Source organism: Dermacentor variabilis, chromosome 2 (assembly GCF_050947875.1).
Source record: "Dermacentor variabilis isolate Ectoservices chromosome 2, ASM5094787v1, whole genome shotgun sequence".
Taxonomy (NCBI): Eukaryota; Metazoa; Arthropoda; class Arachnida; order Ixodida; family Ixodidae; genus Dermacentor; species Dermacentor variabilis.
Genome location: NC_134569.1, coordinates 213,865,819 through 213,893,779, shown reverse-complemented (window position 1 = coordinate 213,893,779; position 27,961 = coordinate 213,865,819). Strand labels below are relative to the sequence as shown.

The 27,961-nt window shown below is 44.9% G+C and overlaps 1 protein-coding gene across 1 annotated transcript; it reads left to right on the top strand.

The window, feature by feature from the left end:
- Window positions 1-26,727, top strand: LOC142573095 (uncharacterized). Its single transcript, XM_075682616.1, has 9 exons — window positions 1-430; window positions 1,622-1,719; window positions 1,904-2,095; window positions 17,821-17,905; window positions 18,303-18,449; window positions 20,941-21,153; window positions 21,754-21,928; window positions 25,095-25,171; window positions 26,409-26,727. The coding sequence occupies exons 1-9, from the start codon at window positions 287-289 to the stop codon at window positions 26,682-26,684; spliced, it is 1,407 nt and encodes a 468-aa protein (XP_075538731.1). The 5' UTR covers window positions 1-286; the 3' UTR covers window positions 26,685-26,727.
- Window positions 26,728-27,961: the final 1,234 nt, after the last annotated feature.

Sequence of the window (27,961 nt, the reverse complement as noted above, 5' to 3'; positions counted from 1 at the left end):
ATTTTGCGTAATAATTTGTTATTAATAAAATGGAAATAATGCTTCATACAACACGGGCCGGCCCCAACACGTGTTGTCAACTACTCTACCTCGGCGAGGAATATCTTCGCTTCACTGGCTACCGATGCCATATAGGTCTGTTTTCACGTGCTCGACCATCTCCTGTCTGTCAACACCTATATCGCGAGCCTTGCTTGACCCGCTAAAGTAATCACTTATTCGATAGCGACGACGGCATTCTTTAGAACACTTATCGGGCTATCTTATCTGCTTTGCTTGTCAGGCCATGGCGTGCAAATGTTTGGTAACGTTTGGCGACAAGAACGTCGTCGTGCCTTTTGTTGGCCCTTGGAAGCGCGCACAGCTGTTCGAATATTTGAAGCGTGAGCGGGCATTCGCCGGTATAGACTTCGGCAGCGCAACACTGACGGTAAGTGTAATTTCATTATATGTTTGCGGTGTCTCCAGTCACGTTCCATTGTTTGCCTTCAACTCGGGAGATTGTGAGGGTTGCATTCAGTTGCCTACGGCAAGCTCAAAGTTAAAACATTCCGTGCGGTTGTGATTACTGATGTATTACGCAGTGTCAGGCAAAGCTAAGGTGCAACCGACGGCAGAAAGAAAAGTTAGACAGGTTACAGCGGAAAGAGTGTTGTAGACGCTGCTTATTGTCCTGAACTTTTTCCTCCCGTGGTCTAGTCTTAACTTTGCGTAATAAGATGAACCAACTGGCCCAGCAACAAGTATTGATATGGTAGGGAAATAACTGACAGGGATTCAGACAACAGGAGCACTGGCTCAACTGACCGCTTTATCGCATTGACAAGAATTTATATACATATACAAGAATGACACGTGTTGTATGCCAGATAGGCAAGGCACATCAAGACAACATGCTGCCCATGAATTCAACTTCATTGTAATGAAGGGCAATAAATGTTTGATGAATGCAAAAGGCACGACCTTAGTGCATATGGCATGTTTCTGCTATGTCCTCGAGTGCCCTGCTTACCTGGCATGCACCACGTGTCTTTGTTTGCACACTAGTTCTTAATAAAGTTTACTGGCCTAAACAGACAATGGTAAACAGTCACACAATATTGTTAATAACTGCACATAATGATTTTACGGCGTGCAAAATATATGCACTCCTCATAAATAAACCTAAGTAGCGAGTGAGACTTGTTTTTTCGAAAGCCTTGTTAACATTCTGACATTCACACCATGCTGTGACTTCATATGTAAAATTTGACCGCTATGGATGCTCTGTGAACACAGCCTGCAGAACTTTGATAACCATCTGATGCAGAGCTAGATTTGTAAACCTCATGCTGCTTCCCTTTACCAATTTTCGTTTCTTTTTTTGAAACACCAGACCCTTACACAAAGTTATACTGTCTACAGTTACTAGATTACAGCTTTCTCTCCCAAATGGAGCACATTTCATTTAAAGTGGTCCTTGGGTTATTTCAAAACCTTTTCTAGATTTTACGTGTCTGACCACTGTAGTGGGCCCCGAGCTATGGCTTCCTCATAAATTGTCATTTTTTTTCCGAACGCTTATACTGAGGTCAAGGCTGTGTAGAAGTGTTTGCTCATTTGCCACAAACATTTTTGACAGGTTTTTGATGCCGACTTTGGGTTGCATGTTGATGTGACCGATGACTTCACCATTGAGGACAAGTCGAAGTTGCAGATAAAAGAAGGGAGCCAGTATCGGTAAGTTTTGTGCTGTATTTAGAAATTGTCAATTTCAAGAGAAAGTCCTTTAGGGGTGAAAAAAATAAACAGCATGCCCAGCTGATTTTGTTAAATTGATGAAATTTTTTGACATGCACCTAACTTATTAAGGTTTCTATGAGCAAATTGTGCAGTATCAATTATTATTCTAAATGCATTGCAGAATTGTTGATGTCATTGATGTGGAGGTCCTCCCAGCTGCACCACAAGAACCAGCTGCACGCAGGGTTTACACCCTGCCGTCTGTGCCTGTAGACATCAGGTTAAGTATTGAGAAGCACCAGCCAGGCCGCTACTTTGCGAATCGACGCAGAGTGGTTGAGTGGCTGTACCACGACCTCTGCACCTACACAATGTAAGCTGGCTAACCCTTACAACTTCTTCACTTCAGCTCATCAATGCATTGCTCAGTAGGGTGTGCTATTCATATATATATATATATATATATATATATATATATATATATATATATATATATATGAGAGAGAGAGAGAGAGAGAAATGTTTGATATGAAATGCAGAGTTCGGCCTGAGGTACATTATTCTGTGTTGGGAGGAGGGAAAGAAAGAGGGAAGAAAAAGGCACATGATGGGTTACAATGATGAGGAAATATGTGAAACATGCAGTAAGCTATTTGCACTCTGCATTCCCACTACAGGCCACCTTCAGCAGCATGCTGTGGAATACTAGTGGCACTGCTCACCTTTCAGTGTGGTAACAGCCGTTAGTCTGATTAGACTTTGATTTGCCTCTCACGTGGTGAAAATTACGGTCAGTGAACTGTTCATCCAACTTTACTGCACAACTACAAAGGAATGTGACGATCTTATGGATGTTTCTACTTAAATTTACCCAATTTCTTAAAGCAACTTTCTGAAGCTATTCTTTTTGTATACATGAGATAGATGCATTTGCCGACTCCCATGACGGAAAATTGTCACCTGTTCATTTGTAGCGTGAAGCTGCTAGAAAGAGAGCTTCCCAGTTGACGAAAAATTCTTCCTATGCGAAAAAAACTCCTGGACTGTGCAAGTAAAAATTAGGTGGCATACTTGACACGGTAACTGTGCTGCCCATTAAGTTGCTGTTTGGGAGCTTACCTCCGAATGCGGAGATCTAACTTGGCTCGAACTTGACTCCTGGCAGTCTCAAGACAGCTTCGCCGAGCATCTTAAATTGTTCTCGAGCTTGCGAACGACTTGGCTGGGTCGAAGTCCCCCCAAGTTTCAAGTCTGCTCCTGGGTTAGCTTTAACCTGACTTCGTGTGTTATTCCAACATGGCAGCCTCCCGAACGGACGTTGCGCGGGGGTTAGTTGCTTTCGAGTTTGCTTGCCACGTCATAGATGCAGCATTTTCAGAGGCGCAGCCCTTGCTGAAAATTCCGCGACTCGCCCTACGAAACTGAGGGAATCCGATGGAGCTGTACGACGACGAACAATTCCTTGGTCGCTGCAGATTCACGAAGAACGCTGTGCGACAACTTCTCGCTATGTTGCCTATTCGGGAAAGAGGGGAGAACAGAGGACAGCATGTGTGCCTCTCATGCTGCAGTTGCTGATGACTCTGATGTTTTACGGTGCTGGCACGTTTCAAACAGCCACCGTGAGTCTGGTCTGCATTCCTCAGTCAACAGTGTGCCGCGCAGTTGGAAAGATGACCCTGCTCATTGCGAAGCACTTGCGCCCGATTCTGGTGCGCTTCCCGCAGTCGTGGAAAGATTGATTGCGAGCGTATTTACTCATCTCTAATGGTTGCACATGCCATCACTAGTTATTAGCGCTCAGGGCCGTATTTATGCTCAGCATGCCGAACTGTCACGCACTCATCTACCGAATACGAAACATGCACTGAGCATAATAAAAAGTAGCCCAAATGAGCCAGTCATGCAGAACATGTGCGCTTACCTGTTTTGTGGCGCTTTCGCTTTTCTTTCGGAGCTTCCTCCTTTCCGCTTTTGCTTCAGATTGTTCCAGCATTTTTTCAGTTGCAGGTGATCGCGCCGCGTAATCCCGTGGTTGGCATTATATTGTTTTGCTATTTCTTTCCATGTCTCGTTCTTCCTGGTCAACGACGCGACATCAGTTTCCTTGCATTCTACAATATGCTTGTATTCGTTCACGAGTGCCGTCAGCAGGCTCTTTTTGTCTTCTGTAAAACGGGGTGCTGTCTTGCGTTGCGGTGCATCCTCTTGGGAGGAGAGCGTGTGAGCACGACATTTCAGTGTCAAAGCCTGTTGAACAGGACAGCAATTTCGTACCAAATGTGGCCATCGCACGAGCCCCACAACTTGTTTTCCTAACATACGACACTTTCCTAGCAGATGACACGCGCTGCCAATTTGCGATGTCTATGACTGTGCCACACTCTCCCTCTTGGTCTCACAAAGATTCCATGCGAAGTAGACAAATCGTTTGCACATGTCATTTTATTTATTTATTTTGTTTTTTATTGGGTGTTGTCACCCATATGGGTGCGGACAGGGGACTCTACGGCGCTCGCTACTCCTCGTTCGCAGCACATGTTGCAGTTTTTCTTGTTTATGACTCCGACCTAGCGCATTCGAATAGGTTGGCCTTTTCTTCAAAGGGTCACGTAGCCCGACCAGAACAAGGGCCGTTACCTTCCTGCTGGAATGCCTATAGGCAAAAAGAGACGCGCGAGCTCCCTCAGAAACCGACCGTATGCCTCGTCTTGGCCTCTTGCATGCAGTTGCCGGCCAAGACGGTGCATGAACGCCTTGCGGCAATTGAGAACAAAAGCTGTTGAAAGACCACTATACGAACCAACCATTTCGTTCGCTTCTCTACGGCCAGTTATACGAACGTGCAACAAGACCTCTAAGTTAAAAAGAAGCTAAAACCAAAATAAATGTGACTATAAAATTAATTTGCACTCAAATACACTGTCGCCTAAAAGTGGAGCACTGACTTGAAAAAATTGTGAAACCTGCAACTCGAAAAGCGCGCCAAAACACCGAAACTTGAAGACCACTTAAACCCGCCGGTAACGGGCACTTTCCGCATGCAAGACAAACGTGAGTTATTGTCATCTTAGTTGAAATCAAGAAAAACAAATGGGCGTGGGCAGGGCATGTAATAAGGAGGGAAGATAACCGATGGTCATTAAGGGTTATGGACTGGATTCCAAGGGAAGCAGTAGCAGGGGGCGGCAGAAAGTTAGGTGGGCGGATGAGATTAGGAAGTTTGCAAGGACAACATGGCCACAATTAGCACATGGCCGGGGTAGTTGGAAAAGTGTAGGAGAGGCCTTTGCCCTGCAGTGGGCGTAACCAGGCTGATGATGATGTGTTATATCCAGGTTTTCGCTTGAACTTGCCGCTCGCAGTATGGTGCAGTAATGCTGGAAGCTATAGCAGGCAAGCTTGAAAAAGTGTTACATTGAGTAAACGTGTACTTCAGTGATGAAACAGTTTTTTTTAAATCTGAACAACAGCAACTGTCATCAGTGTTCGTGCATGTTTTTCCTGTTTTGTTGTTCTTGATGTTTCTACACCAAACAAGTAAGCATGCTTATTAGGTGTTCACTGAAATGAGGCAACCTTCAACTTCTATTATCTGATCAAGTCAACAGCATTACTGCCAAGACATTTTGCATAGAACTCGCAAGGTACTCTGTAAAATAATCATTTTATATATTGTGCACCAAAATGTATGTCAAGGTCAGGGTGTCGAACCGGAAAAAGTATGGGTTCAGTTCGGGTTTAGTGTGCTCCCTTTCACTCCATCTTGGATAAAGATCTAGAACTGTTTGTGAACCAGTTGGCAACACCGAACCGGTCCAGCACAATAAACTTATCTGCTACACATTACACAATGCTATTGACTTAAACATGCTAACCTTAAACACTCCAGACAACACTGCTCAAGTGACTGCACTTGTAAGTTCCCCAGGACTTGTATTTTTAAGTTTCATTACATTTCTTTTTCATTTCCAATCATGTTGTGCCGAGCTCTTGGGACAACCAGAAATTTTGTCACGAGGTGGAAGAAATTGTCCCGTTGGCAGACCGGAAAGGGCAATCGGTGTTGTTATATAAATATAAGGGAAATTCATTGGAAATAGCTACAATGGGCATGCTGATAAACCCGGCCATCTTTTGAGGACTGCATTGTGCGGCAAGCACGTGCACCAATTCGATGCATCCACTGGCAATTCTCAGTGCTCATTTTCCTGCATTTCTTTATATTGCTAATCATACTGAGAGCGAGTAAAACACTAGAAATTTACTCTGATGTTTGGAGAAAGCAAAATATGAGCCTGGTGTTTGGATCTGACTTCTGGTACGATCTGTTGATAATTCGGCGCTGACGCCCGTGGTTGTACCTGGGTCGCAAGCCCCAAGGGTAGCGTTGGCCTGGCGGCCTGGGGTACAACTGCAAGCATCCGAAGGTCCCGGCAAAGCATGAGTCGACAGGTAACAACGAAACAACTTGTTTATTTTAACATCGCAAAGAGTTGGCGGTCAGGTTTGACCGAAGTAGAGAGACGGGAGAGCACTTCACTCAACGGAAGAAATCGGAGCCCTCCTCTGGCGTCCGGGGGCAGCTGTTTTTATACTCTCGCAGTTGAGGGCAAGAAGGAACCCCTCAAAAGACGAGCACGTGAATGTACAATGGGCTAATGGTGACGCACACTGTCGTAGCGATGCCGTAGCACCATGTCGTGGCGCTGCGCACGATCTCGTAGCACCTGGTCGTGGCGCTGCGCAGCACACTGTCGTGGCGCTGCGCAGCATACTGTCGTGGCGCTGCGCAGCACACTGTCGTGGCGCTGCCGGTCGGACACAATGACTGTAACGAGAAGATGGTCCCTGCTTTGGCATCGCCTGTTTCGGGCACAATGACTGGAACGAAATCCCTAGGCGGTCGCATCGCCGCAGACGCGCCTGGAAACACCTGGCGATGAGTGTTGCGGTGACGACGATCGGGCCAAAATGTCCGCCGCCCCGCCGCCGTCGCGCCGGCAAAACCACGTGTCGCAGGCGAAACGCAACAGACCGCCCCGCCGGGGAAAGGAGATCCCGATGGACAGGGGACTGCATCCGCTGTCCGGAGGGATGTCGCTCGATGATGCTCATAACCGAAGTCGGGCGTCCCTTGACGTTTCTTGAGCGCAGCGCACAGAGAAGGCCTCGTTCTCTCGTTCAGGTTCGCACGGGACACTGCAAAGTGACTTCGGGAGAGTTCACATTTTTGTTCTCGTTCCCGGCAAGCGTTAGAACTACGCTGAAAACTCAACCGCTCAGTCAGCAAGCACGGCACAACCCTCACTAAGCCCTGCCAGGCTCTTTCCCCTTTTTATACCACTGCCTAGTTCCTTACAGTAGTCTAGCATCACTCAGAACGCGTCCACAAATTGAAAAATTGCACTAGAAAGCATATCATCACTTTGAAACACTAAACAAAAGCAATATGTTAAAAAAAATCCTGCCTCAGGAAGAAAAACATCAGTAACAAACAATTTTGAGGCTGATTCCTACGTTAGGGGCTTCGACTTAAGCCATCGGCGTTACCGTTGAGACTCCCCTTTTTGTAACGCACCTCAAAGGAATATTGTTGTAAAGCGAGGCTCCAGCGCAGGAGGCGGCCATTTTTGGGAGAGATGGTCTGCAGCCATTGGAGAGGGCAGTGATCTGTCTCAATGATAAACCTCGAGCCGGCTAGATAGCATGACAATTTCTGAACGGCCCACACGAGACATGCACACTCTTTCTCGGTGGCGCTATACGCCTGCTCACGACTGGTCAGCTTACGACTAGCATACAGGACGGGGTGTTCTACTTCTCCATTTTCCCGTTGGCACAGTACAACGCCCATGCCTCGCTCACTAGCATCGCACTGAACAATGAACCCTTTTGTATAGTCTGGCGATCGTAGCACAGGCTGGCTTGTTAGGGCACTCTTTAGGGCGCTAAAAGCTCTTTCCTTTGTCTCGTCCCAGACGACTGTTTGAGGCTCTGTCTTTCTTAGAGCATCCGTCAGGGGAGCCGCGATATCAGAGTACCTAGGGATGTACCTCTGATAGTAGCCGGCGACACCTAAGAACGACCGAATATCGGTCTTTGTGCGCGGTTGCGGAAAGTCTCGCACAGCGGCCACTTTTATTTCAGAGGGGCGGCGACGACCCTGACCAATCACGTGACCGAGGTAGACAACCTCGGCCTGTGCTAACTGGCACTTAGGAGCCTTTACTGTCAAGCCTGCTTCGCGCAGGCGGGTTAGCACTGCCCGCAAGTGTGTCATATGCTCAGACCAGGATGCGGAGAATATCGCTACGTCGTCTAGATACGGTAAAGCGAATTCTTGCTGTCCCCGCAACACTTTATCCATGAGACTTGAAAAACAGTATGGCGCGTTCTTCAAACCAAAACTCAACACTTTAGGACGGAATGTTCCCATTGGTGAAATGAACGCCGCATACCTACTAGCCTCTTCTGTAAGTGGAACCTGCCAATAACCCCTGACAAGATCTAGGGTGGAAATAAACTGAGCGCTACTAACTTTCTCAAGGCGCTCCTCGATGTTAGGGATCGGATAAATTTGATCCTTAGTGATGGAATTAAGCCTGCGGTAGTCGACGCAAGGACGAGGTTCCTTGCCCGGTACCTCAACTAAAATCAAAGGGGAGGTATAATCACTCTCACCTGCCTCAATAACACCGAGCTGTAGCATTTTCTTTACCTCAGCCTCCATAATATCGCTCTGGCGGGGTGACACCCGATACGCCTTGGATCGTACTGGCTCTGGGGAGGTAAGTTCTATATCATGAGTAAGTACAGAAGTCCTACCAGGCCTCTCAGAGAACAGACCTTGAAACTCTTGTAATAGCTGGTGTAGTTCGGTTTTCTGCTCAGGCGACAGCGGTGCTTTACTGATAAGGTCACTAATGACTTGACCGGTGTCTTCCCTGTTCGTCACTGAGCCTAGTCCCGGAAGCTCGACCGGAAGCTCTTCAGGAACGTTTACCATCATGCACACCACTGCTTCCCTTTGTCTATAAGGTTTGAGCAGATTACAGTGGTAAACTTGCTGTGCTTTCCGCTTTCCTGGCAGACTTACCACGTAGTTAACGTCCGACAGTTTCTGAACAATTCGCGCTGGGCCCTCCCACTGCACGTCTAGTTTGTTGTTTAGCGATGTGCGCAATATCATGACCTCATCGCCAACCTCAAAACGACGGGCCCTGGCTGTCCGATCATAATAAACCTTGGCCCTCTGCTGGGCCTTTGTCATTGCTTCACCTGACAACTCCTGTGCCCTTCTTAAGCGTTCGAGGAGCTTAAGCACGTACTCCACCACGACTGGGTCGTCGCCCCTACCTTCCCACGATTCTCGAAGCATGCGAAGCGGAGATCGAAGCGAGCGACCGTACACCAGTTCAGCTGGCGAAAACCCCGTAGCCGCATGCGGCGCGGTCCTTAAAGCAAACATCACCCCAGGCAGACACAGCTCCCAGTCAGTTTGATGTTCAAAACACAAGGCTCTCAACACGCGCTTCATGACGGAGTGGAGCTTCTCAACGGAATTCGACTGTGGGTGGTACACTGAGCTGTGTAGCAGCTTTACCCCACACCTTTCGAGAAAAGTTGTCGTCAAAGCGCTAGTAAACACTGTGCCCTGATCTGATTGAATTTCTGCAGGAAAACCAACTCGCGCAAATATGGACAGTAGTGCATTAACTATCTCAACTGAGCTGAGTTCTTTAAGCGGCACTGCTTCAGGGAACTTTGTCGCTGGGCAGATCACAGTCAAAATGTGTCTGTACCCCGTGGCTGTTACCGGCAGAGGTCCCACTGTATCAATAACGAGCCGTCTAAAAGGCTCCGTAATGATAGGTACCAATTTCAACGGCGCCCTCGATTTGTCCCCTGGTTTGCCCACCCGCTGACAAGTGTCACATGTCCTCACGAAATGGTCTGCGTCCCGAAAACACCCTGGCCAATAGTACTCTTGCAAGAGACGGTCCTTAGTTTTCTTAACTCCTAGGTGTCCGGACCACGAACCCCCATGTGACAAGCGCAACAGATCCTGACGATAGCATTGAGGCACGACCAGCTGATCGAACTCCACTCCTCGGCGGTCTAGATACTTCCGGTACAGGACTCCACCTCTTTCCACAAAACGCGCAGTTTTCCTGGCGATACCTTCTTTGACATTGCAGCGCACGTTTTCCAGGCTGCCATCCTTTTTTTGCTCGGCTATCAAAGCCGTCCGGCTGACTTTTAGCAACCTATCAAGTCCGTCTGACGTAGGCGCGATGAGCAAATCAGTAGATAGCTCTTCTAACTTTCCCGCGTCGGGATTTTCCTCTCCAGTATCTGGCGCCTTCAACGCTACAGACTCAATTCTATTCTGTTCGGGCGTGCTCTGAATATCAGCTTGCTGCGCCTCTGACCCTTTTTCGTTGTTTGATAACGTCGGCCCCGCAACTACCGCCTTTGCAGCGAGCTCCCGAACCTTCGATCTGGTTAAGGCCTGAACACTAGCTTCACCAAACAAAAGCCCCTTCTCGCGCAGGAGGTGATCGGACCTGTTTGAAAATAGGTACGGGTACTGGGGTGGCAGCATAGATGACACTGCCGCCTCCGTCTCAAGCGCTCCGAAAGGTCCTTCAATAAGCACTTTTGCTACCGGCAGACACACGCTATGAGCTTCCACGGCTTGCTTGATCCACGCGCACTCGCCCGTGAACATATGGGGTTCTACGTAAGACGGGTGAACTACATCCATCGTAGCTGCGGAATCGCGAAGCACTCGGCACTCTTTCCCGTTTACGAGGAGGTCTCGCATGTAAGGCTCGAGAAGCTTCATGTTCTCGTCCGTGCTGCCTATTGAAAAAAACACAACTTTTGGTGTTGTTTCCGGACACTGCGCCGAAAAGTGACCCGGCTTCTGGCACGTATAACAAACGCCCGCTCGCCTCATCTCGAACCGCTTTCTGCGTTCGGCTTCGGCTGCCGTCTCTTTACGTTTGGTCGGATTGCTTTCACTCGCATCCTCACTACGCGTGTCCCCCTTAAATCTCATGGGCGTGAACCTTGGCCTCTCAGACTTGGAGCCAAATTCACCCTTTTGACCGTCCTTAGCTCCGCGAGCTCGACGCGTCACAAACTCCTCGGCTAGCTCAGCGGCTCTAGCCACCGTACTCACGTCTGGCCTATCCAAGACCCAGTATCGCACGTTCTCCGGTAACCGACTATAAAACTGTTCTAGCCCGAAACACTGCAGAACTTTATCGTGGTCACCAAACGCTTTCTCTTCTTTGAGCCACTCCTGCATGTTCGACATAAGCCTATACGCAAACTCTGTATATGACTCACTTTTGCCTTTCTCATTTTCCCGAAACTTCCGACGGAACGCCTCCGCAGACAGCCGGTACTTTTTTAGCAGACTCGATTTTACTTTGTCGAAATCCTCTGCCTCCTCTCTATCCAAGCGAGCGACTACGTCGGCCGCCTCGCCGGGTAACAAAGTGAGCAAGCGCTGTGGCCACGTTTCCCGAGAGAACCCCTGCTTCTCGCACGTTCGCTCAAAGTTAACCAGGAACAAACCAATGTCCTCTCCAAGCTTAAACGGCCGCATCAGGTCAGTCATTTTGAACAATACGCGTTCTCCTGCACCGTGTGCCTGACTTCCATTACGAGCGCGTTCCATCTCTACCTCGAGACGCTTCATTTCCAAAGCGTGTTCGCGCTCTTCTTTTTCTTTCTGCTCTTTAAGTTCGCGCTCCTGTCTTTTTGACCTCTCCTCAATAGTCTCAAGGCATTCCGACAGCTCGTCATCCTCAGCCTCTAACTCAAGAATAGCCGTTATCAGTTCCGGTTTTCTTAGTTTGTCTGAGACATCCAGACCCAACTCTCTTGCAAGCTCCAACAATTTCGGTTTGCGCAACGACTTCAAATCCATGGCTGCTCTGAATGCTGCTTTCTCTACTGCTTACTATTGTCTTGCCGCAAACTAACCCGGCAGCAACGACAACCACAATTACCAGCTCTGTTTCTGACACTAACAAAAAGCCTGGCAAAGCTCAGTAGAAGAAAGTCCCGCACTCACCAAACCTCGCAGGCAGGAATTCCGCGCAGTCGTTCCGCTGCAGGCAACCAGTCGTCACACAGGGCTCGTTGCACTGCTCCCGGATCGTCGTTGAGCTGCTCAGCATATCGTCAACTGCATCTCTTTGCTGCTGGCCTCCGTTGTCGCGATCTCGCCGCTGGCAGACCGTTGTTTGAAGTCGTAGGCGATCTCACCGCTGGCAACCAGATGTTTGGATCTGACTTCTGGTACGATCTGTTGATAATTCGGCGCTGACGCCCGTGGTTGTACCTGGGTCGCAAGCCCCAAGGGTAGCGTTGGCCTGGCGGCCTGGGGTACAACTGCAAGCATCCGAAGGTCCCGGCAAAGCATGAGTCGACAGGTAACAACGAAACAACTTGTTTATTTTAACATCGCAAAGAGTTGGCGGTCAGGTTTGACCGAAGTAGAGAGACGGGAGAGCACTTCACTCAACGGAAGAAATCGGAGCCCTCCTCTGGCGTCCGGGGGCAGCTGTTTTTATACTCTCGCAGTTGAGGGCAAGAAGGAACCCCTCAAAAGACGAGCACGTGAATGTACAATGGGCTAATGGTGACGCACACTGTCGTAGCGATGCCGTAGCACCATGTCGTGGCGCTGCGCACGATCTCGTAGCACCTGGTCGTGGCGCTGCGCAGCACACTGTCGTGGCGCTGCGCAGCATACTGTCGTGGCGCTGCGCAGCACACTGTCGTGGCGCTGCCGGTCGGACACAATGACTGTAACGAGAAGATGGTCCCTGCTTTGGCATCGCCTGTTTCGGGCACAATGACTGGAACGAAATCCCTAGGCGGTCGCATCGCCGCAGACGCGCCTGGAAACACCTGGCGATGAGTGTTGCGGTGACGACGATCGGGCCAAAATGTCCGCCGCCCCGCCGCCGTCGCGCCGGCAAAACCACGTGTCGCAGGCGAAACGCAACACTGGTCAAATAGAGGAAAATAATTAACCGTCAAATATGAATTGAAGTGAAATAAAACAAATAGTTTCTTGAGTATGTTCGGTAACAAAACTTATTTACATACATGTATTCTACATGTGACAGGGCAAGGCATCATCTGGTGCACAATCACATTGAAAGTTATGATTAATAATAAGCTCTACTTGGATTCAGCTTGTGGGTAGTGCAGTGCTTGTTGAGTTGTAGGCTACAGTATTGCGCATCATTTTGAAGGAATACAAACACGCTAAGGTTGGCAAAGCAATAAATTGCTTTGTGTAAACCAAAACAGCGAATTGACAGGCACTGCAAAAGGGCAAGAAGCACTGGCGCAACGGTGGGTAATTATTTTAGATAAGTTGACGTCCTTCACACATATATATATTTTTTTTCAGGAATCTAATTGTCAACCCAACAGCGGCAATGTACCAGAATCACTTAGATGAGTCTCCATTTAGATCGGTGGAGAGTTTTAGTTTAAAGGACGCAAGCAGCTTGCATACGCAAAAACTAGGGGCGACGGTACTGCGCATGCGCCGTACCGTGGCCCCTAGTTTTTGCGTATGCAAGCCACTTGCGTACTTTAAAACTCTACTCTCTCCATGAAGACTCAAACTAGTGTTCTTATTTATACTTCGAGCTGCTTTGTTCTGAACCCATAACCAATATATATATATATATATATATATATATATATATATAAAATATTGCTAAGGTTTCTGTTCAGGCACATTTGAGAATATTGGTTCAGGTTCAGTTCTGGCCGAACTTCCAATTCGGTTACGGGTTTGGTTCGACACCCTGGTTAAGATCACTTATGCCACCTCTTTACATCATATAAAAAGGAAGAAAATATCTGGCAGCCATCTTTTGTTACATGCAATATCTTTACCAGTCAGTAACATTTGCCTTCTCTTCCTTTCCTTTGCTACCACTTTTGCCTTGAGCAGGCGCAGCAGTTATGTGGCCCTTCCTCTGGACAGAGGTGGGGTGCACTCTTCGCTGCTGTATGACAAGGAGGATCTTTGGGATCAATGACAGGGTGATCAATTTTCTGATCCCTCTGCTGTGTCACTCCTTTTACTTTATGGGCATGGCATTGCTGTGAGATGTCTTCATGCTTGCACTTCATCCTGCATGGTTGTGTGTGTGATGTGCTATTGTGACACGTTTATTGAGCTGCCATTGTGGCTCTTGTTCTCCTGTAAAAGCTATAAGACTGTTTTTCAGTTGTGGGTATAGAAAGAAGATTCAGCAGTTGAGGTAGTAGCTTCCTCGCATTAAAATCTTGGAATATTTTTGTGGGCAGGTATCGCCCACCTTAGTAAAACAGCAGCAGTCAATGTCTACACCACATACATAGTTTTTTCCTTGTCCATTCTTCGAGTACAGGATTTCGAGCAATATAAGTCTGTAAGGGGCTAGTTGACTTATTTTTCACTTGATTGGTACATACATTGGTGTACATACATAACAAAAGATTATTGGATAAAAGCTGCGTTTGAACACCCCGATAAGCCACACTACCCCACATAAAGACTGAAGGCAACAATGTAGCAATGTTTTAATATAGTACAAATCATAACATGTGATGTAATCAATGAGCAATGGTGGGTCATCACCCCACCTACATTGTTAATACTACCAAGCTTAGAATGACAGTAAGTTGAGTTAGTTGGTATGGATTCATAATTTGAAAGCAGACTCAAGGGAAGAGAATGAAGCACAAACGCAGACTATCAACTGAAAGTTCTCTCTGAGGCAAAAAAGAAAGACACAAAACTTATCTACGCACACTTGGGTATAGTAGTGCCACCTGTCGATCAGGAGCAAGACAGTCACTGTTTTCTCTGTTTTATCCTATTCTGTTGGATGCTTCACATACACATTATCATCACTCACCAACTTGCCCAACTGTCAGCCTTGCTAAACGCCGTTACTCAGTATGTTGTGATACCGCGTGCAAGTATACCTGTAGCAATGACAGCTGCGTGTTTACTTCCTGCATGGTATAAAAAGAAAGTTTTTTTTGCTTGAAATAGGTGCGGACGGATTGCTCGTTTCACTTCCTTCAATAATTTTTCGTTGCCATCGTTTTCATGCAGATATGAAGTGTGAATCTATTCCCACACCGTAATTTGTCACTGTTTTGTAGAGCCAGCCACCTTTTTTTTCTTCCTTTTTTAACGAGCGTTTGCCTTCTAGAGAAGCTCTATCGTCAATACCAGCAGAATGTATTCGCAGCACCAATTCACAACAAAGCTGTATAATAAAGGCACAGAAATATGAAAATTAACCACAGGATTTGTTTATACAGCATACAAATCAACTGAATCAGACTCTCGGCTAAAATACTTTCCACAACAGGCCGTTATTCTGCACCCATGCGTTGCAAAGGCTAGCAGTGGGCGACACCGTAGCAGATGCTCTGCACGTGATCCTAGTTTCTACATAATCGGGTGCTGACGGTAGACAGCACCACGGTATGTCCTCGGTGCCGATACCATAACAATGCAGCAAGAATACCACACCAATATAAAGTTCCTTTCAGCTGCGGCCATTTCTACGTAGTGCAGACAGGTCGTTGTATTATTCAGCGACTAATAGAGCACAAAAGATCTCTGGTGTAGGCCTGCATGTGTTCCTGATTGACAGATGGCACTAGCGTACTGGAGCATGCACAAATGAGTTTTGTCTCTTTCTTTTCCACCACAGAGTGTGCTTTCAGTTGATATTTGGCATTTGTGTTGTCTCATTCTCTTCTCTTGTGTCTGTGTCTGCACGCCTACCTTTATTCAAATTATGCTTCCAAGCATTTCTTGTACCATAAAGGACTTAAGCATGTTTGAAAAATCCGGTAGCACAGAACACAAATTGCTGTAATGGCACTGACATGTACTGTGTTTATCTAGGAGGCAATGCTGTGAAGGCTAGGGAGACTTTCTTCACTGCTTGCATTTGCGACCAGGAAAGTGAAAAATATAAGTTCCGTGTTTTCGGTGCAACTCATATACAATCTTATTTTTCGAAAAACTGCCATTTTGAAGGGAATGTGACCTATGCAAAAATGCGACTTATAGACCGAAAAATGCTCTATGTGTCAAGTAATTCTATTAAGTCTCGTACTTGTGCGTCAAAAAATGTGACCCATCTATTACATGAAAAGCTTCACAGTTGGAAAATATTCATCACATCATGACCAAAGTGACCACAGCGCACCGCTAGGTGTTGCAGCCAAAATAGCAGGTCACCTTTTCAAAGTGAAAAGGTGTACAACTATATGAAATTCGACATAAGATTATGCCAGAAGTGTTGTTTTAATATACCAAGAAAATAGTTGTTCTGGAGAATGTGCTGATAAACAGCTTCCCTGCAGGACAAGCCTAGTGAAACTTCCATGACTGCACTATTTTCTCGGCTTTTACAGCATTGCTTCCTTTGTGTGGAGCGCAGCTCAGTGCTAACTTGATGCTAGCTTCTAGTACTTTAAATTATTGTGGAACCCACCAGAGTCTTAATACCATGCAAGTGTCAATGCCATGGCATTACTTCATAACTGTGCAAGGGCACAATGCATACTCTTGTGAAAGTATTTGCAGGGTTGTTCATTCAGGAGCCACATATGTAGTCCCTTTTAAAAAGCTTTGTGTGATGCATAGTGCATGTGCAATTATGAAGTGACACACTTTATATGCTTTCCAAGTTCCTTCCATATTTCTGGACTTGCACATGTGTGACGGGGTGAAGGTGACCAAACAAACTTAGCAGCACATATGAGGTTATTGTTAGGAATATATAGTAACAGTGGGGCATCAGAGATAAAGCAAAACCATGCTAGCTGCAGAAACCCAGGAAAATGGGTAGTTCCTTGGTTCTTTCAAATTCCTGCAGTCCTCTAGCTAGCACTGCATTTGTTTCATATCTTTTAGTCTCATACCGAGAAGCAGCAGGCTAGTGAGCGTATTTCTGTATGCTCCTTAAGTTGGATTTTCCTGGGATAAATATTTGGGAGTTTTTTTCTTTTTTTTTGCACTATATGACTTGGTCGTTGCACATTAAACTAACATGCAAGAAGCTCTTTGGCGCCTCGATTATTTGCAGTGCACGCTTCGATCCACGCCAAAACACACTAGACTATTAACCTATATAACCCTAATAAGCGCATTATTGCAGTATGCCTTTATCACATGAAATCCCCATCATAAAAAAGACGTTAAATTGTTAGAATCAGTAGAGAAAAAAGCTGTTAGGCTTATCTGTCGTCGTTATGATAGATATTTTTCAGCCTCTTGGAACCTTTCTAACCTGAACGTTATCACACTCCAGAAATGTCGCACTTTGTTTGAAGTTTTTGCACATTTATGCAAGTTCGCTATGTTCTCGGCATTATATTTCATTTTCGGCCCCCTCAAATACTCGTCAATATTATGCTCGAACTATTTTTCCGCATAGTTCTCATTTAGACTTGGTTTTGTGCAGTTTTTTCCCTCATATGATTCAGTGCTGGAATGCTTTGCCTGGGAATGTACATGAATGCCCTTTAGATGAATTTCTTACAGCTATTAGTTGGAATGTATCTGTGAAATTCATTCTTCTCTTCCTACTCCTGCTATAGCCAAATGTTTGGCTGCAGTATATACAAATAAATAAGTAAAGGAAATAAGAAGCTAGGTTAACATATTTGGAACAGGCTTCTTCAGTTATGTTATTACGATAATTATCACGAGATGCTCAAAAGACGAGCCGCCTTTAGAACGACGAAGTGGGGCTGTGCCCTTGGCGCGAGCGAATGTCGGCCTGGCGCTCTGGCTCCAGTGTAAACAGCCTGTAAATAGTTTCTTCCGTCTGTGTCTTTCTGCACGTAACATTCTGGTGGAGGTGAGGGGTCTTTCTACACGTAACACTATGCTTGCTTATGTGCTGCACTGCCACCTTGGATGACCTTCTGGCATGTAACTGTTGAGGCCACTGACATTTCGAAAAAGGCTCTGTGCAACTGCCAGTGTGGTTATAATTAGTTTCTGATATATTTTTTTACCTTCTATAGGTACCCAGGAAAACTTTACGAAGAAGCAGCCAGGGAGCTCATCACAAAGTTCCCCTGTCTGGCTGACTCAACAGGAACTGGATATGTAAGCACATGTAACATTTTCTGTGCTGTCAATGCGCAAAATAAGTGTACAGGTCCAAAAGTTAGCTGGCACACAATGTGTAATATAAATTTTTGTTGTTCAGTGTAATATGCACACTGCAGAGCAAGGCAATGCCCTGGCACCAGTTGTAATGTTGGCTGTTACATAGAAGGGGCAGGGCAACATGCTAATCAATTTTTGCGCTGGCCGCAACATTATGCCGTAAGTGGCAGCACCGTCATTAATAGTCTCGACAGCACTCAGCAGCACGCATTGAAATGTACATGATGGTGCTTCACTGTGTTCAATTTAGGCGATTTTCCTGCTAATTTATTGTGTTGACTGTTACTTCTATTATGTGTAAAAAAGTTTCAATAGTTGCTTAATTTATTTCCAGGACTCCTGGCGGGTGCAGCTCCGCTTTAAAGCTAAATATCAGAGGAGAAAGTTGAAGACACAAGATGAGGCCGCTGGTTCCCTGCCTGTCAAAAGAACTAGGCACACTGAGGAGGTTGCACAGAAGCGAATCTCCCGGCCATCTCTTGTATGTATTGAAGTGTCTCATTCTTTTGAGGACAGTCCTACTGTTTAGGTAGCACTCTATTCTGAACATTTAATGGGCTGTACAGTTGTAAAGACATCTACCATAATATCCTACTTAATGAATACCAAAGGATTATGCAGGAAGGATTGGTGTCACCAAAATTTGACAGTATGTAATTAAGCTATTAAGAATAGTTATTTTCTAATCATGTAAACTGAAAAAAAATTATTTGAATGGTTATCTGTCATTTCGACTGAGAGATATTCATTGAGGACATAATTGCTTTCATATAGCAATCTGCCACAGCCACATTGGAGGAACATAATAAAGGGGCCATAAGAGTTATTACGGGGTGGGGCTTAAACAAAAAACTTGGGTTGCTTAGTATAAGAAATGACCAGATTAGTGTTCCTCTGATAAGTAGGTGTCAAAAAGACCAAGTGATGACACATGCAATGAAGTGCAAGAATGTTTCTTTTGTAAAACAAGAACGACAATTATTTGGACATGTGAAGAAGCTTGCTTTTGAAATGTCGGGATAGCATATCTTCTTCCATGCGAGAAATTCACTGCTTTTAAAGGTCTAAATGGCACATTGTTCTATTTCCTGTTTTCTGGAAATAGGCTCCAGCCATGTTGCAGTGTGTGCTTGCATGTGTGGGTCCTTCCCCATTATTGATGTCCCCACTCAGTGAAGAACCAACAGCAGTGCCCCTACCTGTCCCCGTCTTATAAGAACTAAACACCACCACCTTTCCCCCACCTTTTTTATTGACCACTTTGACTTCCTTCACCCTACTCTATACACCAGCTTCTTCTCATTTTCCTCCATTGCCTGTCTAGGAGAGTGGCCTTTGCTTATATAAATTCACTGCTAAGCAGACCAGTTGTTGCTTTGAGGCAGACGAGTCCCTTTGTCAACCTCCGTAACATTCTTTGTTTGACCATTGTTAATTGCTTAAAGGCTACATTTTCTTCTTAAGATATCTTCACACGTTAGTATCTGGATGTAATGCAAGAAATATGTTTGTTTTATGAAAACCTTGTGTTATAAGCTGAATTTTATGATTTACAGTCGAATCCGACTATATCGAACCCATTTAAGTCGAATTATTCTATATACTGAACAATTTCTGGACACAGTATAGTTACAGTGAGTATATATAGCAAACATGATGCTTACATCGAGCAAAAATAGCAGCAACTCCCAATATATCGAACGTCAAGCGGCAGAAAAGTGCCCCCAGAAGTTGGCTTTCTCTCGCGGTAGTGGGGAATCCCGGCGGCGCAGCTCCATCCAACCGCTCTCCCTACCAAGAATGCGCTGCCTTGGATGAGCAGTCGCCACCCCCCTGCAAAAAATGATCTTGGCCCTCCCGCAGCGCTTGCTCAGACAGCCAATCGGAGGCTATTGTGCCGGCATCGCGCAAGATGGCAGAAGTGCGAGTTGTCTCGCTGCTTTTCTGGTTAATTGTGTGCGCGCCTTGTGTGCCTTCTGCCGCAGTGTTGGCGTGATAAAGCGGTAGAATTTGCCTTTCATCGTGAAGCTCGAAATTTTAAATCGAGTTGAACGCGGTGAGAAGTCGGATGTCCCCACAGCATGCAAGATTTCGAGGAGCACTCTCAGCATGATCTTGGAAGAATAAGGGGGAGATTAGGGCTAAAGTGGCCAAACTCGCAAACCCAATGCCCGTGGTGCCCGACGCGTACGCACGGCCGTGTACGAGTGGTTCATTCAAAATTGTTTCAGCCGTGCCGGCACGGCTTCTGCGTGCTTGGTGATGACTGTAAATTCTGATAAATGCGACGAACTCGTTGCCGAAGTTTGGAGTCAGCTGTCAGAATTTTTGGAAGCTGTTGACAAATCAATGATGGATAAGTCTGAGTGCAAATAATGGTGTCGCAACCATGGGAGAGCCCGAAAGCGAAGACTACATTGCTGACATTGTACCGAGCACAAGTGGAAGTGGGCACAATGAGGAAAGTAACGACGGTCCTTTGCCCACATCCTCCGAAGTTATTGGTGCGCTTGCACTAGTCTGGTGCTTCTGCGGGAATGCGGAAAGTTGCGGCCTCAGCTGCTCCGACTGCGACTCCTTAGACAATGTGGAGAAGTGCGTGCGTCGCAGACAGCGAAGTTGCTCAAGCAGAAGAAAATGCAGGACTGTTTCATGCGAAACTAAGCTAGGTTCACCACTAAAGTGATTTTACAAATGTTATGCACTTTTATGACATCCACTTATTTAGCGGGCTTGTATTGAATTACGCTCTATATCGAACTGATAGGTGTTTTTTTTTTTTGCGAGTTCGATATAGTCTGATTCGACTGTATGTATTTTTGTTTTCCAGACTACCAAGTTTTATTATGAAAATAGATTGTAGTTTAGGCCTTGTTCCTTGCAGCCATGCCATTCTTTTTGTGTGTGGGGTGCAACATGTTGCATAAATGACATGAAAATCCTGTATTTCATAACCGTGCTTGCCTTTCCAGGCTCATGACATGGGGGATGCCGAGGATGACATGAGCCTACTCATGCATGTGGAGTCCATGCAGAAAGAGGCAAGGAAAGCCTCTCCAGACACCATTTACCTCTTAGATGCTATGATGCGCACATTTGCTGAGAGGAGGAAGTGGATTTCAGAAGAAACGCCAAGTGTTAAGAACATCGTTGAAAAATATCCGGCCCTTGCTGTTGGCTCCGTGGTACGCATTTGTTGTGCATTCTTTTCTCACACGATGCACATTTTAGTGCGACCTAATGCATGCAGTCTTCAATGATTTAGATAATTGCTTGAGAACTTATAAGCTGCACAGTGTTTAAGGACTCTACATTGACCATGTCGCCAAAAACTGTCTGCATGAAGCCAAATCGGCTCTTCTGTTTTTATTCAATTTCTGTAGCTTCATGGTATACTTGGGTCAATGTCCGCATATTCTTTCCTGCTTATGGATTTTTACATAATTTAATGTAGTGAGCTTTCTGTAATACCTCAATTTCTTCCAATTTCTGTAAATCTCGGCATTAAAGCATCAATTCTACCCTTTCTTCTATTCCTATCCTACTTCTCGAGCCACTGTTAAAGATCTTGTGATAAAGGAGGTGGCATCCTATTTGATTCACCAGGCTGTTTTCCAGTTGTAGATATACAAACATAACAGTCCTGCGAGATTATTCACCATTCCAGTGTCAACTTAAGGAACCAGTTACCACAGCAATTGAAGCACTTCTGTAGTGTCTAACACCATAAAGCTGCCTGGAATTCTTGCTCTTAATTTCTCGCTTTCTAACTTTGTACTTTTTAGGTCCTCCAGGAATTTAAAGCAATCACTAATGTGACCCTGGTTGACGCATTAAGAGGAGTCCTTGACCCAATAGCCCACAAAATTCTTCACAGTGCCCAGAAGAAACGCCACCTTGAAGATTTCCTAATAGGGCTGGAGAAAATGAAAGATGGCGTCCCCCAGCCGGAGCAGAATGGTATGTTTAGTACTTTCAGCAAAGGTACATTAACTTCTTGTTGTGCCACATGAAAACATTTGTATCATGAGAAGCCACCAAACAATGACACAAAGGACAACGTAATGGAAATTATCTGTACTTACTAATTGAATTAAAGAAATGTTACATTAATGGCAATGAAAGTTGATGAAAAAACAACTTGCCGTAAGTGAAGAATGATCCCACGTTTCGCATTACGCGTGCAAAGAGAATGACTGGGATGGACAAGACAGCACAAAGCACAAACTTTTAACAAGATTTCATTGCCATGCAATGCCAAGGAGCATACGCAGCGGCTGATGTGGTGGTAGAACAGGCAGCTGACTTGCCCTGCTTTCCCCGACGCCTCTGTGCACATGTATAGGGTCATTTCATGCAAAACGCCCCAGACACAAAAAGTGACCATCATTGATTTTCTTGAAAAAAAATGGGCTAGATGGCTATTGTGTGAATAAGGTTTCACCAAAGTATATTTGTTACAGAAAATGTTTTGCTTACATGAGTGCTCTTTGAGATTTCTGCAAAGAAGCAAAAGTTGGTTGGAGGTACATATTCTTTATTCAGGTCTGAAACTAGGTGCAATAACAGATTGTATTGGCATCCTTCTTTCATATGACATCACAATTGAATGCATTTTAGAATTTTTCATTGTTTTTTTGGCTCAGTAAAAAAAGAAGCAATAGAAGTTGCGTTTTCAGAAATCTTTTCTATAAGCTTCGTTGCTTTTGAGCTACCATAATTTTTCTCCCGTTCTGCCTCTTGCCATACTGTATGCTAAAGATAATTTGGAAATAATAATAAAATTATTTTTTCGAAAAATACCTGCAGAGTTGGCAAGAAATTTAATTTCTTGTGATACTCAAGCCAAATTTAAGCATTGAGACACTCCAGATCAAGATATTTCAAATATCTCAATATACGCACCGACCTCTTAGCTTGTGATTCAGAAATTTTCGGTTGAGTAAATTTTGTCTGAAGCGAGAAAACAATTTTTGAAGTCAACAACCAATATCACTAGCAGGAATTGTGTGTATGCCACTGCTGTCGTCATCTGTGTGTTGTCGTCTGCTCTTCTCCTCGTCATCGGCCACCCAGCACTCAACAGCTAGTATACGGGGTGATCATTTTTCAGTTTTATTTAACTTTTATAAGTTGGCTACTGCAGATACCATAATTCTAGTCCTTGAGCTGAATTGTTCAGAGGGGTGGACATTACTTGCATCAAAAATCGACACATATTCAACAAAATAACAAATGTTTGCTAATCAATTTCCTAATTGAAATACGTATTGAAATTTACACACTGTAGCTGGTGAGATTGACAGGCATATCCACTTTGAATGAATTTCCAGAATGCCACCAGTTTCGATATGCGCCATCAAACTCTCCGTAAAGATTCACAGTTGGTCCGCTTACTTTTCTTTAACAAAATGCTTTTATGCATTGAAGTACAAGAGTAACTATTTCATCCCATACTTTGGGAAGTATTTTGACATCTGTGTCATTCTGGAAATTCATTCTAAATGAATACGCCTGACAATCAATATGTGCCGTACAATAACTAATTAGGAAGTTCATTAGTGAGCGCTCGTAATTTTGTTGAAGATGTGTTTTGATTTTTGGTGCATGTACACCTCTCTGAACAATTCAGCTCAAGGACTAAAATAGTGGTATCTGCAACACGGTATTTTTGAAAAATTCCATAAAACTGAAAAACGATCACCCCATATGCTAGCCATAGTCTGCTGGGCGGCAGATGACAAGGAAAAGAGCAGACAACGCGCAGACGACGAGAGCAGCGGCGTGTATAGATTGCCTGCTGGTAATGTTGGATGTCGACTTCAAATATTGTTTTCTTGCTTCAGGCAAAATATACTCGAACGAAAATTTCTGAATCGCAAGCTAAGAGCTTGGTGCGTATATTGAGCTACCTGACATACTTTTATCAGGAGAGCCTTAATGCTTAAATTTGGCTTGAATATTGCATAAAATTCATTTCCTGCCAACTTTGGAGGAATTCTTCTCAAAAGGTATATTTATTAATAATTCCAAATTATATTTAGCATACACTATAGCAACAGGCAAAAAGGGAGAAAAATTATAGTAGCTGAAAAAATAACGCAGTTTATTGAAAAAAGTTCGGAAAATTCTACTTTTATTGCATTTTTACTGAGCCAAATAAACATGGAAAATTGTTAAATGCATTCAATTATGACGTCATATGAAAGAAGGACGCCAATACAATAGTCTAAAATAAAATTTGCTATTGCACCTAGTTTCAGACCTGATTAAAGCATATGTACTTGCAACCAACTTTTGCTTCCTTGCGGAGGTCTCAACGCTCATGATCAAAACATTTTTTGCAACTAAAATACTTTGGTGAAACCTTATGCACACAATAGCCATGTAGCCCAATTTTTTCAAGAAAATCGCTGATGGTCACTTTAGTAGGTGTCTGGGATGTTTTGTATGAAATGACCGTATAGCAATCTGCTACTGAGTGAAAACCAGTGCCATTTCATGGAAATGCAGCACCTGCTGTCACCTAGAGTGAAACATTTTTAATTAGCTGTGTGCAGTGCGTTTCCTACTAAGCTCATGCTGTCATTGGCAAGAGAACCATGTGTACGTGTATGCCTTGGGAGTGTCTGTGCAGTAAGGTTTTTTCATACGTGCTCTACTCCTGACCATGCATCAGTGTAGTCACAATGAGCTGCTTCCGTTTCTACAAGCGACATGCTCGTAGTGGTCCTGCACAAGGACTCAGCAGCACAGAATGTTTTGGTTATGATCTATTAAAAGCGTGTACTGTGCCTGCAACTGTGGCAACGGTGCTTAGTGACTTGCGTCATGTGCATGCTTCCCAAGCTTGAGGCAGGTGGCAAACACTATCTCAGCATCGGCACCCCTGCTTGTGGTTACCACCATTATTAAAGAGCAAAATGAACAAAAGCCTGTGGCTACTAGAGTTTTAGGTTTTGTATATTCAAAGTTAGGGGGTACAAACTGCTGTGCATATAGTATATAATGCAAACAAAAGAGAGCAAGCAGGATGTTGGACTTCTGTATGCGGCAAGAGGCTAGTTCATCTTTCATATTTGCCGTATTTATTAATCTTTCTTTTTACCACCTTGTTATTTTTCAGACTTGATGCTCACCGCGGCCATATTTGTGCTGCCCAGCCTGGTGAAAGAACGGGTTGAGGCGTTTGTGTGCAGTCGCGTGAGTTCTTTCATTCTTTTAGGAACACATTAGAATGCTCACAGCTGCTGTAAGGTGCAATGGTTTTGCCATGTCCGGTTGTACCTTTGTTTGTAAACAGGCTATCAAGGTTGATAATGGTGTATGAGCATAGAATAGGCACCTTAGGTATAGCCATGTGCCGGATATTTCAAATGCAAGGCATTTCCTAAACCCAGTAATTTATTATAAGCATAAAAGGCCTATTTTATGCCTGTTCTGAAGTTCAGGATATGCATATTCCCACAGCAGAAGCAAAATAGATACGTGAAATAAACAGCAGTGCAGGGGGAAGCAACTTTTGCATTCATTATTTTAACGAGACGTCTTGATGTCTCATTAATAGGGCATTTCCTAAACTGTAGAATAGGCATAAAGTACGCATTTTATGCTTTTTATAAATCACTCATATTAGAAAATGCCTTGATTCGAAAAAGCAACATGACTATACCTAAGGTGCCTATGCGATTGACGTGAAAGTGCAGAAAATTTTTTGCAGCATTTATTTAGAGCAGAAAAGCATCTCTAAAACAATCTGAGCGCTAAGAACGCAATTCATGGGCACCTATGAATCCGTATAAACTTAGTGTACTTGATACAAAAGGCTCCTAGCAAAGTCGAGATCACTCATCAGCCCCTGTTGCCTTAGCAATCATTACTTCTTTTTACTAAAGTTTACATTTTTTACGTCCTCTGAAAAATAAATTCAGCGGAGACAGTAAATTATGCAGACAGCTGGGGAGCATGGGGGCTGTGCACTCCTTATGCTAAAGTTTCTGTGGTGGCTGAACTGTGCAAGTTCACTGGTAACAGGATGCACTTTCTGCAGTGTTTGTTCCAGCCATGTACTTGCATAACATTTCCAAATAAGTGGTAATTCTGTTTGCGTTAGTGTACTCTTGCAAGGCTGCTTCTCAATACATTTTTCTGGGCACAGTAAAACTTAATGTAAAGTGCAAATTATGAAATTATAACTGCTCATATCAGCATCAATAAAATTAGTGAGCTGATCAAAAAGCCACTGAAAGTTTATCTCATGAGATTTGTTCACTGAAAAGAATATTTGGGGTAGAAATTAGCAGAAAGAAAAAAAAAATGTTTGCCATATTTTGGGAAAAAATTAAAATGCCTGAACCGTCATGTATCTTATTCTGAATACATATTGCTTTTTCTGAATGATATTACTCTTAAGGCCACTTGCAATGCATCACTCTTCCAGGAGCCTGAAGTGGTGCATGTTGTACCGACTGTGACCTACACCGGCAACATTCTGGAGCTGCCACAGTTTACGGTGCAGCTGGAAGCGCTGGAGATCCAGGCGCCCAACCTACTAGAAGCTGTCGCCACACAAATGGCGTTGTACTGGACTTTTGACATAGTTTTTTGTGCAAAAGCACAGAAAACTTTTGACCTGCTGTGCCGCCTGATTGGTGTAAGCAGTGGCATACAAGCGACGCCACTTGTCCGTGTGGCAGAGACTTTGCTGAAGCAGTAATGCTTCATAGCATTTATGATGCTTGAAAAATAAATTATTTTTCACACCCTCACCCCACTTTTCTGTTGTGACAATGTTTTGACCAAGTTGCAGCATGCAACCCTCAGCCAAGGCAGACACTGAGAAGGCTCTATATGGAACGTTTGAGGATGAAACATTAATCCCCATTGGAGGAACAATTCATCCCTGGCAGTGCAAAGCTAGTGTAAAAGTTGGTCCTATGGGATAAAGTGGTGCTCCCCACTGGATCATCTGTGAGGATAAACTGTTAGTCCTATAAGACAAATTGTTAGTCTGAGGGGGAGGATTGGAAAGGATGAAGATTTGGTCCTTGTGGGGAGTATGTACAGGGATGAATGTTTAGTCCTACAGGACGAACTGTTAGTCTGAGGGGGAGCATCTTGAAGGATGAACATTTAGTCTTTCGTGGGAGCATGTGCAAGGAGCATCTGTTAGTCCCCTTGGGAGCAACTTCTAGAGGACGAACAGTTCGTCCTTTTGCAGTTACTCTCGAAGGGACGAATGCTTCGTCCTTCAGGGACTAATGGTTGTGGCAATGCACTTGCTCCCCAAAGAGACCAACCCCCCTACCCTTTTTAGTCCTTTTTGGCTTAGAGTGTACGTTAGGGGCTTCGACTTAAGCCATCGGCGTTACCGTTGAGACTCCCCTTTTTGTAACGCACCTTAAAGGAATATTGTTGCAAAGCGAGGCTCCAGCGCAGGAGGCGGCCATTTTTGGGAGAGATGGTCTGCAGCCATTGGAGAGGGCAGTGATCCGTCTCAATGATAAACCTCGAGCCGGCTAGATAGCATGACAATTTCTGAACGGCCCACACGAGACATGCACACTCTTTCTCGGTGGCGCTATACGCCTGCTCACGACTGGTCAGCTTACGACTAGCATACAGGACGGGGTGTTCTACTTCTCCCTTTTCCCGTTGGCACAGTACAACGCCCATGCCTCGCTCACTAGCATCGCACTGAACAACGAACCCTTTTGTATAGTCTGGCGATCGTAGCACAGGCTGGCTTGTTAGGGCACTCTTTAGGGCGCTAAAAGCTCTTTCCTTTGTCTCGTCCCAGACGACTGTTTGAGGCTCTGACTTTCTTAGAGCATCCGTCAGGGGAGCCGCGATATCAGAGTACCTGGGGATGTACCTCTGATAGTAGCCGGCGACACCTAAGAACGACCGAATATCGGTCTTTGTGTGCGGTTGCGGAAAGTCTCGCACAGCGGCCACTTTTATTTCAGAGGGGCGGCGACGACCCTGACCAAT